This window comes from Embiotoca jacksoni, unplaced genomic scaffold, assembly GCF_022577435.1.
Source record: "Embiotoca jacksoni isolate LCO1_2020_lvr unplaced genomic scaffold, fEmbJac1.0.p SCAF_12, whole genome shotgun sequence".
Lineage (NCBI taxonomy): Eukaryota > Metazoa > Chordata > Actinopteri > Embiotocidae > Embiotoca > Embiotoca jacksoni.
Genome location: NW_027185252.1, coordinates 4,559,688 through 4,577,251, shown reverse-complemented (window position 1 = coordinate 4,577,251; position 17,564 = coordinate 4,559,688). Strand labels below are relative to the sequence as shown.

Below are 17,564 nucleotides of genomic sequence, written 5' to 3'. Positions count from 1 at the left end.
TGAAACTATTTTAGTGCACTATCAATTACTCATCAGCTATTTGCAGCTCAGCATGTGGCATAATAACTGACCTTTTAAATGATAGAGATGTCTTGCTAGTAATTGTAGATTCTGAAAGGAATCAGCTCAAAATGAAAAAAAAGTATAAGTATCAATGATTACATATCATTTTTCATTTATTAGGGTATCAAATTATCCAGCAGCAGTAGATGTTTATTACGTAAAAGTAATACTACCATACTAAAGAGTATTCATAATGTTTTCATTATAGTATATGGAAGACTTAAATGCACACGTTTGGTGAGGGCTTTAGGGATCCTTCCCCCCCCCCCCCCCAAAAAAAAAAATGTCTCATAAAAAAAAAATATGAACAACAAAAAGACAGACACAAAAACTAATTTACAATATGCACCTGATATTGATAAAAGTATGCAGAAACAGGTACAATTCTCAATATTAAGTTTAACCAATGAATGCCACATATATTATTATATATATAATATATATAGATATACACTGTACTGTATATACTGTGCATTTTATATTTATTTATTTATTTATTTTTTTACTGCTATTTTATTGCTTTTTATTATTCTATTATTATCTTATTGCTTCCTGTATGCTGCTGTAGCGAAGAAAAAAAAAATTCCCCTTGGGGATTAATAAAGTAACTACCTAACCTAACCTATCCCATAATTCAAGCATGTTTTGTTCAAGAGATCTTGATCTTCATAACACCAGAGCTACACGACTTTCATTACAGCGCTATCCACATCTGGCTGAGCCATTCCCGCACAGCTGGCGGCGATCATGCTCTAAAAAGTTTGTTTGCTACACTGGAAAAAAAAAAAAAAAAAAAGAAAAACGAAGAAGAAGAAATCCGTACCTTTGAATTTTGGATGCCGGGATGTACGGTCCAAGCCCGGTCACACAGTGCAGTTCTGCAGTTTAAAGCAACGCAATGGACACCAGCCAAGAAGTATGAGGTAACGCTGCAACCTGCTCGAATCCTTAGCTGGCTCGGCTAACGTTAGCCGACGGTCATTTTGAGTAGGGACAGCTGGAGGGAGTTTCTTGTTTACTTTAGCAATGGGGGAAATAAACAAAAACAACTGGTTAAATTCAGCACGAAAACCCGAACACGGGCACCGAGATGGTTTCGTCATACTTTTAAGATACGAAGACGATGCCGTCTTAAGCCTGTTTGGTCACGGGAGACGGGATACTTTACTCCTGGTTCAAATGGACGCGTTGCGTCATATCCAGCTACCTGAGGGCAGCGTTACCTAGCAACGGCAGTGCCTGGCAACGTTTTGACATCTCGTCAAGCGTTATTTCAATCAGTAAGATAAAAAAAAATAATAATAATAATACGTGATGTTAAGCTTCAAGAGATTTCTATCTTGTTTCAGATGAGGTAAAAGATGCATTAAAACTTTTTTTTTCTTTTTTTTTTCCTATAAATGTGAATACGTTTTTAAAAGTTGTTTGCTGAGGGGGGGGGGAGATGACATACACTGACGTCACAGAGCTGTTTGTTCTAAAAGTAAATTAGTTATTTAGTTCTGATTTTACGCTAATATATGAGAAGCACAAACTTCAAGTCACCAAACTATGTGAGGATTTGGGGTAATCACGGTCAGTATCTCCACTTGCTGGTATCTGTTTCTGTAACAGTTTACAGCTTCTTTTATGTGCAGTATAATAATATGCGTAAATTTGGAGTATGAGAAACTGAACAGCCCACCAGCAGGTTGGAGCCCACATCCCGCGTGCTGTAAAGCGACAAAAAGCTAGAAATCCTTTTTTGTTGTTTCTTAATTTATTTGTGGAATTGCATGATTTGCTTTTTTCACATCAATGTGACACCTTCTATGCTGCGCATAATATTAGTGCTTATGGATCAGGTTAATTGATTAAGCCCGTGTGTGTGTGTGTGTGTGTGTGTGTGTGTGTGTGTGTGTGTGTGTGTGTGTGTGTGTGTGTGACTTATTCTGTTTTAGGTGCACTACAGCGCAGTGATTTTGCCTGATGACATCTAAATCAAAGGCCCAGTTGGCAACTCTGCCACAGACAGAGATCCTTGCGTACTGGGTGCTGTCCTTTGGCTCTCATCTGTACTCTTTCTACCAGCTGCACAGGTTCTCCAAAGGTAAGGTAGATAGACCAATATCAGTGTGTTAGATGGATGAAACGAGAGGAACGGGTCAATAAAAATGAAGCTGCCATTTCCTGCTTTGTCCCACAGAGCATGAATCAGGATTAGAGAGAGAGTCGCAGTTGGAAAATGGCCTTCTTCAGGGTTTTAAAAGGGTAAGTTCAATGCTGAATATGCTGATTTAAAGCCCAGTCTAAACCAACATTAGGGTACGTCTCACTGAGTTTCTTTTAAGCCTGTAGAGTAGTCTTAATTCTTGTTTTTGTCAGGATCCATCAGACTTTGAGTGGAATTTCTGGACTGAATGGGCCAAGAAGTCTTTACTGTGGACTCTTATTGGTCATGGAGTAATATCAAGATTGACTAGCATCTTTTACCCCAAGGTAGGAAGCAGCTGCTACAGTACTGGTAAATAGCTATTAGGTGGAAGACATTTTAATCCAACGTAGTGTTTGTTTTTTGTTTTTTATATTTCTCCTACAGTTTAGAATACCTGCACTTGCTCTATACGGCCTCTTAGCAGCCTGCAGTGTGCTGGGGGTTAAAGGTGTGAGCGTGCTGCTGGTACATCTGGGCCTGTCCTTTTCAGTGGCCCAGCTGCGAAAGCCCGCCCTGTCATGGGCATGTAACCTGCTGCTCCTCTCCACACTTCACATCCAGACACTTCAAGACATCCAGGTGGGTTGTATTGCCTGGATTTTACTATAGCATGTTTTTATATTGCATTCAAATCACAAAACCTTTTACTTCTTAAAAAAAAAAAAAAAAGCAAGTACAGAGTTACCAAACCTTATTAAGATTTAGAGTGAAAGAGGGTCTATATGTTGGCTTAAAATCTTGTCTGAGGTCAATGTGATCAATAAGGGTGCACCTTTCCTTTACACCAGGTGAATATGTGAATGTGGTTCTAAAACTGATCAATTCACTGCATCAATCAGGCAAATTTCTGTAACAACTTATTGTATTTATACACTGATAAAATCATCTTGAGTTAGAGGGAAGGACCATACAGCACATGAACAGAAAAACACTTAATACTTCATTACGATATTTGCCATAATTCTGATTTGTTCAACATCTGTATCGCTCACACAGTTAATAGAAAAACTCTTAAAATGATAAAAACAGCACTTTAAACTATAACAAAACTGGACTTATATTTAGCTGTACATGCAATTTGTACAAGAACAAAGACCCTTAATCTCCCACAGAAAGCAAAAACATGAAAGAAAAGTACTCGTCTCTCCCCATTAACGGAGCACAGCCATTTGGTTTCCTCACCTGCTTCCTAACAAGCTAAATAGGATTAAGTAAACTATACTACTCAAAAACATTGTTTGTGTTTATACCAACACTGTAGGAATTTAACATTTCTTATATGTTCTAAAGAATTTCTTTCAGTGTTTCACAAATTGTGATTGTTACCAAATGTCGTATTTGAAAAGAACACAAGAGGGCGCAAGATACTAAGGAGATGTACGGCCATGTGACCGTTCAGCTCCCTTATTCTGTATCCATACCACTCGATACAAGCAGAGTGAATTCATAGGAAAGTATGTGTTTCAAGCAGGTTAGTTACGGTATTTCCTGAGGATTAGTCGAAGGGGAAAACAATCTCGGTTTCCACCTACATGTATTTGAAAAAAGCTATGAAACGCAATTAACACCGTGATGAACATAACAAAAATACAGACCAAAGAATATTTCAAATCAGTTCTTAATGCGATTTTAGGATCTCAATTACATTTAACGATTCAGATATTTAACTTCTAACTTTCTCTGCTTATAAAACAATCTCTAAAAACACTTTGAACTGCACAATATCTGAGGTACCAAGCCCTTAAACTGTGAGGCAACTAAGCTTCAGTTATAATAGTTATAATATTTGTATTAAGTAAAGTGAAACTGACTTAAATCTGCCTCAAATCTTCCTACATGTAATGATATTTCAGTTGCTGCTAAGCAGATCACTTCAAAAATAGTCCTTTTTTTTTTTTTTTTTTTTTATCAATATCTGGTAAGAATATTGCCAGATTTTCTTGTGTAAATATGATGTAACATTACTATGAATACCAGGATTCCCCAGGAAGGTGTTGGAAATAATTGGCCTTCCCTCTGTATTACACAGAGAGGCTGGTATAAGACTGAGGAGGAGTACTATCTGCTGCTCTTCAGCATTGCTGTCTGCGGTCTGCGCTTCATCAGCTTCAGCCTTGATCATTGCTGGAGCCCTTCAGACCTTGGCCGAGTTGTGCACCTCTATTGGTTGTTTTCATACACCTTCTATCATCCTTTTTTCTACAATGGACCCATTATCACGTACAAAGACTACACCGAGCAGGTAAGACCCAGCACGGGCGACTCCTGAATTCAACTGCGATTTCATGTCTCTCTCCTGTTTTTATCTGGAGGAGGCTGAGACTGATTGCTGCTTCTAAATACAGGTCTCTTTAAAAAAAAAAAAAGTAAAAAAAAAAAAAGTAAACAAGACATCAGTAGTGAGGTATTTACAGTACATGGGGGCTGAGGCTGGAATTAAAACCATTTATTTGGTCTGACATCGTCTTCAACATCACCTCTGTCAAATTTATACTTGTTTATTTTCATTGTAGATTTATAAATATTTAAACGGCATGTTATTTGATTTTTTTTTTGGTTGTAAAGATTCAACCAGTAACTCTTAACAAAGTGCCCTCTGCTCGGCTCACAGATGCGGAGGCCTGCTGAGGAGAGCGACGGGAAAGAATCTGCTCTCAGTTACTTGGTGCTCAGATCAGGACGGATCATACTGTGGTGGTGCATCGCAGAATACATGATCCACGTTATGTACATGCACTCCATCCAGTCTAATGAGACCTACATTGAAATTCTCCCTCCTTGGGCTTTGGGTAAGTCTTCAAACTGTCTCTATTTTGGGAGTCTCAGCTTTAATGTCTCCCTGACACTTCAGACAGGCGCCGAACATGTTTTTGAGATGAAGAACTTAAAAACAAGTTTCCCCCACAGGATTTTGTGATTTCTTAAACTCCATCAGATATGTTGATTCCTGACTTACTCATACATAAATCACACTTGATCTACATGCACAGAACCTCTTAAACAAGTCCAATGTAGTTCAAAGTTATTGAAAAGCAATTGACCAAGTGAAGGATGTTAAACATGCACTAAAGACGAATGCAGACCAAAACAATCAAAACCTTGAATGATCAACAACAAAGTATAGATACTAAAACCATAGAATACTACATAAAAAGCCGGATATTATTATTAAAGATATCAATATTTTCAGGCTGTTTCAGCGGCTTGGAGCATAATCCATAACTCATACTCTGATCAGTGTTGTGTTTTTGTTTGTAGTTGATGTATTAATTTATTTGCTTTTGCATTTATTTTCACAAGTTAAATGTGAGATAAATTTAAGTTAGCCAGGCCCTCTGCCCTCTGACAGCCCCTTTACGTCTTTGTAAGACACATGGAGGTGTATTTATCTACACAGGTAAGCTACTGTGTTGCGTACTGCACATTCTCTGCATACCCAGCTTCATGCTGCTAAATCTTTAAACATAAAGCACCTCTGGGATCATGAAGTCATTCATTCTAACTCTTGGATGTCCTGCCTGCCCCCCTAGTTACCATAAACAGGTGGGAAAATGTCCATAGATCATAAAAAGGCAGATTTATAACCATTTATTCAGCATTTCTTTAATAGCAGCAGTGAATCGTGTTGGCCAAGTTCTAACAGCATCTATTGATCCCTCCTCTGTTGCTCCTCTGAACTTTGGCCATCAAAATAAAATTACATCGACTTAACTGAGGAAGATCGCCTTTTAAATTTATAGAACCTTTCTTAATCATTACAATAAGAATGATTAGTTATAAGATGTCCTCTCCCCCCTCTCACAGGCGGTCTGGCCCTGGCCCTCGTCCAGTTCTTCTACGTGAAGTATCTGGTACTTTTTGGCCTTCCATCCATGCTCGCTACTTTGGATAAACTGGTCCCCCCAAATCTTCCTCGCTGCGTCAGCATCATGTACAGTTTCACGGGGATGTGGAGGTAAGAGCAGACAGTGGAAACAACTTCACTGATATAAATACAGTATAACACTGGTCTCACAGCATTCCTGAACACTTCCATGACTGGAAAAGCTAGCATCCCTGGTTACCTTGAGGAAAAGGTCAATTTAATGTGTAGTGCTTTAAAGTACTCACTGTGCTTTAGCAATCAGATTCAGACTGAGCACAGAAAATTGTTTCTTCTTGTGTCATTACTGGCAATCAGAACAATTGGTCACCGCCACACCAAGAGCATTATATAATTCTTTAAACGGTTTGTGCACTGCGACCGATTCTGTATTTTCTGGCCAAAGATGAGTTTGCTTTTCTCTCTGTAAACTTGACGCAACAAATTAAATCATGACACAAAATCTGATAAAGTCAAAAAGTTATAGATGGTTAATCACAACTATGTGTCCGTTTTATTTCCAGTATGAGTATTATACATGTTCCAAGATGCTTTCATCTTTCAGGTTCATTTCAGATTTCAGGTTCGGTGATGGTTTATTAAGGGTTTGTATGCACACAAACACCTCATGTTGAGTTATTTCTGTCACACCCACCTCCACAAAACAGTGGAATCAAGCTTGTTTACGACACAAAGTACTGTCTCCAAAAAGATTATGCCCATTTTTTGCTGAAGGGGTCACAATTGCTCAAGTTAATGAACGCTCAGTGCAGTGCTGGCTACACAGGCATACAAATACATATTCAAATATAAAAAGGAAAAAAGTTTTTAGTGCTTTGGAACATTCAGGTAAACATTTTGTGTCACTCTGCTATTCATTTTTGATCACTTACCACCTCATAAAAAGACTTGAAGTGTTGTTGATATACTGCAAAATATAGACACTCATTTAATTCCATTAAATAATAAAGAAAATCGAGTTAATGTAAAGGTGCAACTGTTTGTATGAAATGTATTACACTGACAGGTGTTTCTACCGTTCTGTCCATCACATTTATATGAGTGAGGGCGGGCTAAATAATAGAAACACCTCTATATAATGCACTGCAGTTCAAAAGCATCACAAACTACATCCTCCAAAGTACTAATAATCATCATAAAGTTGAATAACACCTCACTAAAACCTTCATGAAAGGACTCTTTACTGCACGGCTGTTTTAGCTTAGTGCACCTAATAAATTAACAACTGAGTGTACAGACATTCAAACAGAAAACACCTGCAATTAAATGCAAATCTTTGTAATATACAATTTAAAAAAAAAACGTGTTGGGATCTGGCAGAAAAGGAGCGTAATACTGTAAATTTACCAGGCGGCGCATAGTATCCCGGCTGTTTATTTCACTTTTTAATAGCACAATTATTCCTGTTTCCAAATGTATTTAGCAATGAGAAATGCACCCTTAATTTAGACCACATAAAGTTTCAAATGGAGAGCTACATGTTTGGTTTTGCAGCAAAAAAAATAAATAAATAACAACAGAAAAAAACATTTCTTCAGCTGTGGGCTCAACCAACCAATATGCTGACATTGATGCACTCCAATCCCGGCCTGCGTGTGCTGAGCTGGCCAATGTTGACAACATTGATGGATTGCATAAAGCTGTCCACTGACATCACTGGAAAAACAGCTCCAGTTTATAGACAGTGCCAAATCTAATCTTCTTAATGACAAAGAGACATACACACACATGCATCATGGGTGCTGCTCAGTTTATACCAGAGGCCCAGTGCTCAGGTGTTTCTTACTCAATGCTATATTATTATGTAAATTTGTCATTCAAATGTCAATTTTGTCACTCTCAGGCACTTTGATGAGGGGCTGTACCGATGGCTCATCAGGTAAGAGGCCCTTCATGAGCAGTGGACTGACTAATTCAGATGTTGGTGCTTACAAAAAAAAATGTGTAATGTCATCTAAATCAAATCAATCACTGTCCTATCTATCTATCTGTCTGTCTGTCTGTCTGTCTGTCTGTCTGTCTGTCTGTCCATTCTATTATTCTATCTATTCCCTCATACTTGGAATAATTGCATACTCTATTTGTTATTTATTGCCCACTTAAAGGACTCATTTCCTGTGGGGCACTGAACTTGCCAACTGAATAACCTTAAAAAAAAAAAAAAAAAAAAAAAAGGTGCCATTCTCTGGCTGCCGGTCCACATGTTTCATCATAATGGACGAGGATGCCGCATTTGCATGGAGGCTTTCTTATGATTATGAGGTTGCATGTTGTAGCTGAATAGTTCCTCTGTTGCGTTACTGCTCGTGTACCCTGGAGAAATGCCTCCTTGTTTAATATGTGCATATGTAATGGGAGCATTATGTGTTCGCTCACTTGTACTTTGGACAACGCACATTATTAGTTTGTTTGCTTTTTAATGATGCACACTCGGCTGAATGCGGCCTGTCGGGAGTTTATGGTCTGCTTGGTAGACGCAGGTTGCTACATCACGGCAACACTACAGTCGCACGGTTGTCAGAGAACACACTGTGGTATTCTGAGAAAGTGTTCCCTGTCTTCGTTATTATTTTGCTAATTAGTGTTTGGGTTGGCAGGTTTTATTTCTCCACTACTCTGACACGTACAATATGACGTGTACGTGTGCATCTGCTTCTTTTTTTTTTTATCTCGTGAAACAAATGCATATCAAAGAGTTAAAGTGGCTCCAATTTATTTGCTAAAGATCCCAGAATTTAAATTGCAAATGCAGGTTTCCATTTTAATCCGTGTCCATTGGAAATGGTTTTTCTGCTGCTTAATGGCATCACTTGCAATTATCCTGCTGCACATGCAAAATGATACCCGTGACACAATGCCCCTACGTTCCTTCTTTCAAAAGTGCTTTTAAAGAGGTTTTAATGCAGTTCTGAAATTCTGTGGAAATTGTCTGAAGAGCGCTAGATGAGAGCGTAGGTGTTAAATGATGTGCTCCACATGACTCACTGACACCCCGTCTCCCTGGGCAGCTAAGTGGCTCATTCTTCGCCATTCCATTACGCCTTGCTTGCCTGTGTGCCGCCGCGTCTCAGGTTCTGTTTCACTCGCATTCAGTTATCGGCCAACAAAAGAGCTCTTACTGGGCGATTGATTGAGTTATTGCCGCTACATATGAGAAGGAGAGTTTGATCCCATGTCTGGGGGAATATTAGCTGTAAATGTTTAAGTTGGGGCATAGGTTGGGATTGTTGGGAGGTCAGCATTTAACTTTGGCTTCGATTGCATTTAAAGCAAAACAGATACTCTGTGTGTCGCTATGAGCACACAGGAAACAAAATATTTCCTATTGACAGTTTTTAAAGCCTGTCAGCATGTTGGTTGCACCATCTGCTTGAAGAAATCGGGTGTTACATAATTCATTGATTATTCAGGTATTAATGTATATCTCAAAATGATCATATCTTGATTAACATCTGTTTCAAATACATCTACATCTAAATAAATTAAATGGAAGAAGAGATGCTCGGTAAGTTCAGGTGCTCACTTTGCTTTGGCTCTAAAGCTCTGGTATCTCTCCATCTGTTCTCGCACCCACTTTCATCCGCCAATACGGCTGAGCCGGCCACTCTATTTAAGGCTCAGAAAATGCTGGCTCATCTTTCAGGAACATTGATTAGCCACAGGGTGGCTGAAATAATTAGTTCCCAGCTCAGCAACACAACACACAATGAGATGTTTGTTAAGTGTGTTAGACTGATGTAGCATGTTCAGACGCTTTCGGTGCCTCTGGGACAGGCGAGGTTCTCACAGTATCTGGGGCCATTTCTCTTCGCGACAGGCGCCACATTTGTTAGTGATTTGGGGGACATTATTCACATCAAGTGGGCCATCACGTGCAGCTTCTATTTGTGTACCGCAAACAATGCAATCTCATTTATACCACTGCACAATGACATATACTGCATATTTACTGTTTGATAAATTACCTCATGACAGATATGTCTACTTCATGTAACTGTGTGTTAGGTTCGGTTAGGTTAGGTAGTTACTTTATTAATCCCCGAGGGGACATTTTTTTGCAGTTTTTATCAGTTTATTAACCAAAATGCCGAAATCAGACCGAAACAAAATAACAAGGGCGAGCCTGCTGAAAAGTTAAGGGTGTCAAGGGTTTGGTGGGAATCATAGAAAACACTTTGGAGCGATTAACCCAGTTGCAGTTGTTAAAAACTTGGCACGATTGACATTCCCTGGAGTGCCTCTATTTTCTAAAGTGGACAGCTGAGCCATGTTTATTTGATTTAAAACGATTCAATGAACATGATCATTTCTGTGTCAGGTGGTCTTTGCAATTCACCGGTGCATTGTGGTGCCATTTTTAACCATCTTTTGTGTTACATGTACACCATTTCCTGTCCTGTCCTATGACTGTTGTTCAGTTTTAACACTGTATTCATCCTACTGGATTGTTGAATTGAATTGCTTATTGTTTCCATGTTATGTACTCGTGTTTCAGATACATCTACGTGCCGCTGGGAGGTTCACAGCACGGTCTTCTTTACAAAATGTTCTCCACTGGCCTTGCGTTCGGATTCGTCTGCCTCTGGCACGGTGGTCACGATTACTTACAGTACTGGGCCCTGATGAACTGGGCTGGAGTTCTGGTGGAAAACGGACTGAAGTCTCTCTTGGCTTCTTCTGTTGTTCGCTCCATAGTCGTAAGTTTCCGGCCTCTGGTAGTCTAAAAACATTAGAATACAAAATATTCCCTGGTTAGATTGGATGTTCAGTCAGACATAATTAAATCTTTCCTGTAGCAAGAAAAAAAAAAAGGGTCATAGAATCTGATTTAATAAGAGATAACACCTAAAGAGGCTACGGTAACTACAGTCAGGCAAAAACTGGTTGGATCCTGTCATATCTAATAGCCACATACAGATAATATCCATGTGAGTGAAAGTCTGTTTGCAATACTTTACCACAACAGAGATGCTCAGGCTGCTTCTTGGGCCTGTAGCCTTGGGAGACGGTTCATGTTCTCAAAATAGTACAAGACTCTGATGGCACACTGTGTAATCCTCTGAGTTTATGGTCACACAGTTCATTAGCGCCAGGTGCTCCTGTGTTCTTTCTAACATTTACAAGGGAAATTTCTTGTGCTTCTCCTTTTGCCTATTTATTTATTGATTTCCCAGGAGCGGAGTTTCTCCACGGGGATGAAAAGGCGTTGCATTGCCCTTCTCTCTGCCTTCTCCACTTCCATGCTCATCCTCTCTAATCTGGTGTTCCTTGGGGGCATACATGTGGGGAGAATCTTCTGGAAGCGTGTCTTCTTTCAAGGTAAAAATTGCTTTCCACAAAACTCACTCGACGGGGATGTGCACGTGTGCCTTTATTTTAGAGGATTGTTAGTATCCGACTTTTAATATGGCAGTTTAGTTGTATAGTACATCACTTTTTCCCTTTAGGTAGTGGCAGCAGCTAAGGTTAGTATGTTTAAAGTGTGTTAGAGGGAGGCCAGCTTACATCGAGAAGAAAATAAAATCATAGATAAGATATAATAAATGATTAAAATTATTCTGTTCAGTTGGTCTGTATATCAAGCAGTATTAGATAACAAGGCTATTTTATGCATCTGCACGGGCAAACTCTCCCAAATAGAGAGACATCTGCTTCATGGTTGTGCCAGTCTCTGTTTTGCTCTCTGTGTCTTTATTTGGCTCATTTGGTACCTAAAGCAAGATGGCAGGCCCTCCTGAAGCCTGCCTACTTATGATAAGCAGTCTGAGCTGCACTCGCCGCTGGGCTGACTGCAGAGTCAGGGCTGGCAGCTCACTGGCAATACATCGTCATATAATCTATTAACTAAAACTGTTTATTAATGCTGAATTGAAATACATAGTTTACACATATTTTAAAGTGGCATTAACATATTTGTTTGGGGCAGTGGAAGAAGCTGGAAACAAATAATGACATGTTATTACCTTGTTGAGTTGATACAAGTGATACACATTAGGAAACAGTCACCTATTTATCTCTCTCATCGTTGCTCTCTTTGTCTCCACCACCTCCTGAGGGAAATATGTAGCTCTTTAGCTGCTACTGTGTTCCACAGTTAATCGCTAACAGTGTCAGTCTGCTGGAAATAAGGTTCATGAAGATCATTAGAGTGAACCCAAACATTAAATTCTGGGGCCCTAAAACTCAAACAATGAGCTAAAAGATGCTACAATGTTACACAGAGCATTATACAAGCTTGTTTTTTTTGACCCATTGTTAATATAAAGATATTGATGTGCACCTTTAGTTTAGAATAACAGTATATAGCTGGTATTGATGTGAAGGGTTTGCTGTGATCAGGGTTAAAGGTCAAGTAATGTGAACTGTTACCGCTTTTTGAGGCCTAATATCTAATTAATGTTGAGATTATTTTCAGATGAACTGCCAGAAAACTCAAAAGAACAAATGACTTTAGCAAATGACACCAGCTACAGAGACAAAAACAGTTTTTTGTACCAGGCTGTAAAGATGTTTATATCTGCTGTAATTGGGCATTTTAACATGGCGGTCAATGGGGATTGACTCACTTTTAGAGGCAGCCTCAAGTGACCATTTGAGGAACTGCGGTTTTTGGCTCTTCCGCACTGACTTAATTTTTCAGCCCCGGAGGTTGCCCTTTGTGTAAAACCTGAATGATGTGCGACACTAAAGGCAGCTCTGTGATGACTTCCTCTGCAGCGGAAAACAACGGGCTCAGATTTCGCAACATTTACAAAACTTTGGACTCCTGCACAATCTTTGTTTTCCCTCTTCTTTATTGCCATCTATTACTTCATCACCTCTAATTATGTCACACAGTCTGCGGGCCTCTTAAAGTTGAGCCGAAGCAGCCTCACAAAGGTCATATTCCAGTCAATTGTTAAGCTTTATTGTGACAGTAAAAATTTGTTGGAAGCCTGGCATGCCCAAAGCAAATGATGCGTAACATTATGCTTCTTTCAGTCCACCCTTCTCTTTCACACACACACACACACACACACACACACACACACACACACACACACACACACACACACACACACACACACACACACACACACACACACACACACACACACACAAACAATGGGCTCAGATTTCGCAACATTTACAAAACTTTGGACTCCTGCACAATCTTTGTTTTCCCTCTTCTTTATTGCCATTTATTACTTCATCACCTCCAATTATGTCAAGCAGTCTGCAGGCACACACACACACACACACACACACACACACACACACACACACACACACACACACACACACACACAAAAAATACTGTAGACTCAGTGTAAATAAGTGAAGAGAAACCTAAAAATAAGAGCAGGCCGTTTGGAAAAAACTATTCTTTCGTGAATTATTCAGAGCAAGAGCTGGAAACCAAACTAAGAATCTCAGTTTGCTTTTATGGTGATTTAGTAAGATTTTTTTTAAATAGTAAAAATAAAGACTAAAAAAATTTGGAATAGATGATTTAAAAACAATATTTATCAATCGTTCTGCATTTGCTGATTTCACTGTGTTTGTTGTACTCTAAATTGAGATATAATGAATCCAGCAGAAATGCCTGAGCCAGTTTCTTGTGTCTGAATAACAAATCATCGAGGGTGAGCTGTGCTTTCATTTACATGAGATCAATGCTTTTAAATCAGCCTGTCTGAGATTTTTAGTGGTGCAGGCAGTAGCATAATTGCTCTCTGACCTCTCTGGTGACATGCACAGAACACAAATTCCTAATCCCGCTCTTATCTTGTTCTACTTCAATTCTGAATGGAAATGACAGTTTCCACTACAAAAGGTCTCAGGTTAAGGTGAGTGTGACAACAACAGCCAATTTGCTGTTCACACCTTGTCAACTGAGGAGCAGCTTTGTTTGTGTTTATACCTGCAGATGGGCCTCCTTGATGATTCATTCACAACCATCGGTCATCACATAATGTACTGGTTAATTGAAAGTGTCTTTTTAGTCTTTGAAATATTACGTCCTAAAACGTTTCCTGTGAAGTAAATCACTAATTCAGAGCTTCACTGTGTTGGGCTTGGGAGGATGTATTGGCAGAAAAACAATACTATTTTTATAATTATATTTTCATTCGCATGTAATTTACATAGGGAGCTGGTCCTCCTTCACGGAGCCCGCCATGCCATGTTTCTACAGTAGCCCAGAAGGGACAAACCAAACACTGGCTCTCGAGAGGGCCCTTCGCTTTTTCTTTTTTCTCGTTTACCGGCCTTACTGTACGTTTAGTTTGTTAGTTGCCTCTAAGTGGCTTCTTCCTCCTCAGTTAAACTCAAAGCACGTTGTTAATCAAGTGGTAAATGAAACTACGGTGTAATCACAGCATTGGTTGATTGAAGCTATAGTAACATGCAGCTGAAGGAAAACCAGTTATTCATTTATTTTTGTTTCCTCTCTCTGTCTCCTTGCCAGTAAGTCGGCTACGCTCCAAAATTGCAAGGAGAGCCAACTAATTTCTGAGTTTTGGCCAAATGTTTCTCATATTTGGCTCGTGGTGTTTGCCTCCTTTATCTTTGACTTTTCACTCTGAGAGTTTTAGTTTCAGTAACAGCAAAGGTTGGACGCCTGGCTGGAGAATGGATTTCACACTGAGGGCGTTAATGAAATGTACATACCTGCGAAGACTGAACACTGGGATGTCTTGGCTCATGATGCATGCAGGGCCCCGGGCTTAAAGGCTTTGGATGATAAATATATATGTCAGAAATGAATAATATCATAATACTTTCAATGAAAATGGTTCAAATTGTGTCTAATGTGATTAAACCTACATTAATAATTGGCTGGCATTTACATAAGAGCCCTTAAGGGGAAATTTTCAGAATTACATAAAATGTAATTACCAAAATATGGCTTTGCTAACCGTAGCTCATGTAACCTTTCTCTTCTGCTGACAGGAAACTGACAATACAGCTGTGCATAAAGCAGCCAGTGCGTACGTGAATTAGATTTTGACATGAATAGAAAAGAATAGAGCAGTGAAAAGCATTGTGGGTGCAGGTGCAGGCTCCTGAGATGATCTGGAGGCAGGCCAGTCGAGGAGGAGGTGCAGACAGCTGTCCTTACCTGCCTGCTTGACCCTCGAAGAAGCTGCTATGAATAGAAAAAAGAGAAAAACTGTAACACAACACAGTACGGCAGTGAAATGACCAAAACAGTTTAAATCAATTTTATCACTATTTGTAAAGGAATCCAGATTATTATTTTTTTTTTTTTTTTTTGTCGAAATATTTCCCACAGATTAAAACTGATGAGTATGTCGGTTTTCTTTTCATTTCAGGCTGGTGCACCATGTTCCCACCGATGCTAGCTTTCCTCTACTGCTTTGCTCAGATTGGACTTGAGCGGACTTCTAACCCACCACGAGTCACCTTGACTTTGTCTCGGAGTGAGAATCCCTGCCACCGGACAACCAGAACAACCTGCTGACTCCAGCGCCTCGTCCCTCACCAGCTCAGAGCCTCTGTGGTGAACCTGGCCGACGGCCACGGAAGCTGTCCGAACCTGGCTGAGGTGCAGCTGAGCAGCCACTTTCCTCAGCCTGCAGGACCACACAAAACCTCTCTATAAGCCAACGGAGAGAAATGTCTGTACTTTGTTTAAAATACAAGTTCACACAAGCTTTAATAAAATGTTGTACATTCAGGAAGTCTCTAATGGAAGTCTTGAGGTGTGTTTTCTACCCAGTAAGCTACACCAAATCACTGTTATTCTAAGAAACTGTAAAAGAAAATGTGGACCCGGAATCTGTCGTGGTTATACGACTCTGATAAGGTATTGCTCAGTGGTGCGGTAAACTGGACACATTTTATATTTACTGTCCTCCTCTAGCCAGCCACAAAAAGCAGTTTGTTCATTCAGAGGTAAACCAAAGGCAAAGAAGACTGAACAGAGCAGCTGGGACCTGATCAATGGCTTTGTTTTATCCTACGGAAATATTTTGGGTGAAGCCGAATGACCCTAATATCAGTGGAAGTAGTGCTAAAAAGCTTTAGAGTGCCTACGCACCAACTTTGAATTCAAAACAGAATAAAATGTTTGACATTTAACTGCTGTGATGGAGCGGAAAAAAGTTTTTGGGCAAATGTGTAACAGAGCCCATCAGCTTGTAGCTCTAAAAAGTTTAATTTTTCAGTGCCACAACCAAACAGCTGCATTGCTTATTCTACTGAACACTGAAAGGGCCTAGACATGGCATCAAAATTGGAAACGCCTACGAAAACAAACATTTACTTACCCAAAAAAATGGATATCAGAATCCTTTGAGGACACGTTAAATGAACGTCTGTTACATTCAAGCTCTCGCCAAATGAGTTCTGCCAATGCTGATTAACTGCTTGATATAGCTCTGTATTTCACAGTATACAGAGTTTTTAAATCTGGTGTCTGGTGAGACATTCCCGCTCTGGATGAATGCGAACTATCACACGTGAGTGGCATCGATCCTCTCATAAGACGTCCGTCGGGTGACCCGCCTAACCTCCGGTTTAGCCCTTAAAGATATTTGTCAAAAGTATTGGAAAGCATCAAGTGACAATCACCAAACTATGGAGAGTTTAATGGGAAGGTTCAATCAAGGTCAATGATGTCTTCACATGACTATAGGTTCATTATTATGCAATCATTTTGATAACTGATTCATCTTTTCACTACTTTATATTATTATAAATAATACGAAGGGTTAATTTTTTTGTATTCTCGTTTGCCAGACAGGTGATGGATTAACCTGGAAAATAATCTGCAGATTAGTCTGTAATGAATCATGTGCGGCTGTCTATTGAAGCGGGTTTAGATGACCTGTTAAAAGCTTTTACCTTTAAAAACCAACAAGCAGACATGTGACCCATCTTGAAAGCATGCGGCTCGTTACTTCTAAACTGTGTTTAATAGAAAACTGCTGCCATACACTTATCTATGCTTTTTTTTGTACCTTGGGAGTTTAGTAGTTTAGCAAAGTAGCAAAAACAATCTGATCCTCTTGCTATTCATGGCACACAATAAGTGAAGCAAACAGCTTCAGGGTGTGTATTCAGGAAGATTAGCTTGAGAATTAGTGAATTTTAAAACAGAGGTGTCATCGCTGAAGTTCCTCATTAAAATAAAACTATCGCTTCGCCTCTGGTCTGCCGTTTTTTTTGTTTTTTTTGTTTTTTCATTATCATACCTCAGCGTTCAGTTTTTCACCTGCATAAGTTTGCAATTTATTGAATAAACAGTTTTAAAAATGAGCTTTTCTCTCAGTGAGTATAATGATCTGGACTCTGTTGTTCTGGTGAGCCTCCAGTGTTCCCATTAGTTTGATTCTGTCTTTGGGATTATCACATCTGTGGCACTAAGTAGGATCAGTGTGAGCGGGGGGAAAGGGGGGGTGTTGTCAGCGAGGAAGC

General features: G+C 39.5%; 1 protein-coding gene across 1 annotated transcript; it reads left to right on the top strand.

Moving 5' to 3' along the window:
- Nucleotides 1-868: 868 nt before the first annotated feature.
- On the top strand, nt 869-15,834 carry hhat (hedgehog acyltransferase). The gene is made up of 12 exons (XM_069144309.1): nt 869-986; nt 2,004-2,152; nt 2,249-2,313; nt 2,428-2,541; nt 2,642-2,836; nt 4,287-4,499; nt 4,869-5,046; nt 6,062-6,212; nt 7,984-8,019; nt 10,636-10,837; nt 11,315-11,459; nt 15,458-15,834. Exons 2-12 carry the CDS (start codon nt 2,032-2,034, stop codon nt 15,604-15,606), a joined length of 1,569 nt encoding a protein of 522 aa, XP_069000410.1. The 5' UTR covers nt 869-986; nt 2,004-2,031; the 3' UTR covers nt 15,607-15,834.
- Nucleotides 15,835-17,564: the final 1,730 nt, after the last annotated feature.

What these genes read in the sequence shown, in the direction of transcription:
- hhat (XM_069144309.1), top strand. Translation starts at nt 2,032, where the DNA reads ATGACATCTAAATCAAAGGCCCAGTTGGCAACTCTGCCACAGACAGAG. An exon ending in GCTGCACAGGTTCTCCAAAG is followed by an intron (nt 2,153 to 2,248) that starts GTAAGGTAGATA and finishes TTTGTCCCACAG; the next exon opens with AGCATGAATCAGGATTAGAG. An exon ending in GAAGCGTGTCTTCTTTCAAG is followed by an intron (nt 11,460 to 15,457) that starts GTAAAAATTGCT and finishes TTTTCATTTCAG; the next exon opens with GCTGGTGCACCATGTTCCCA.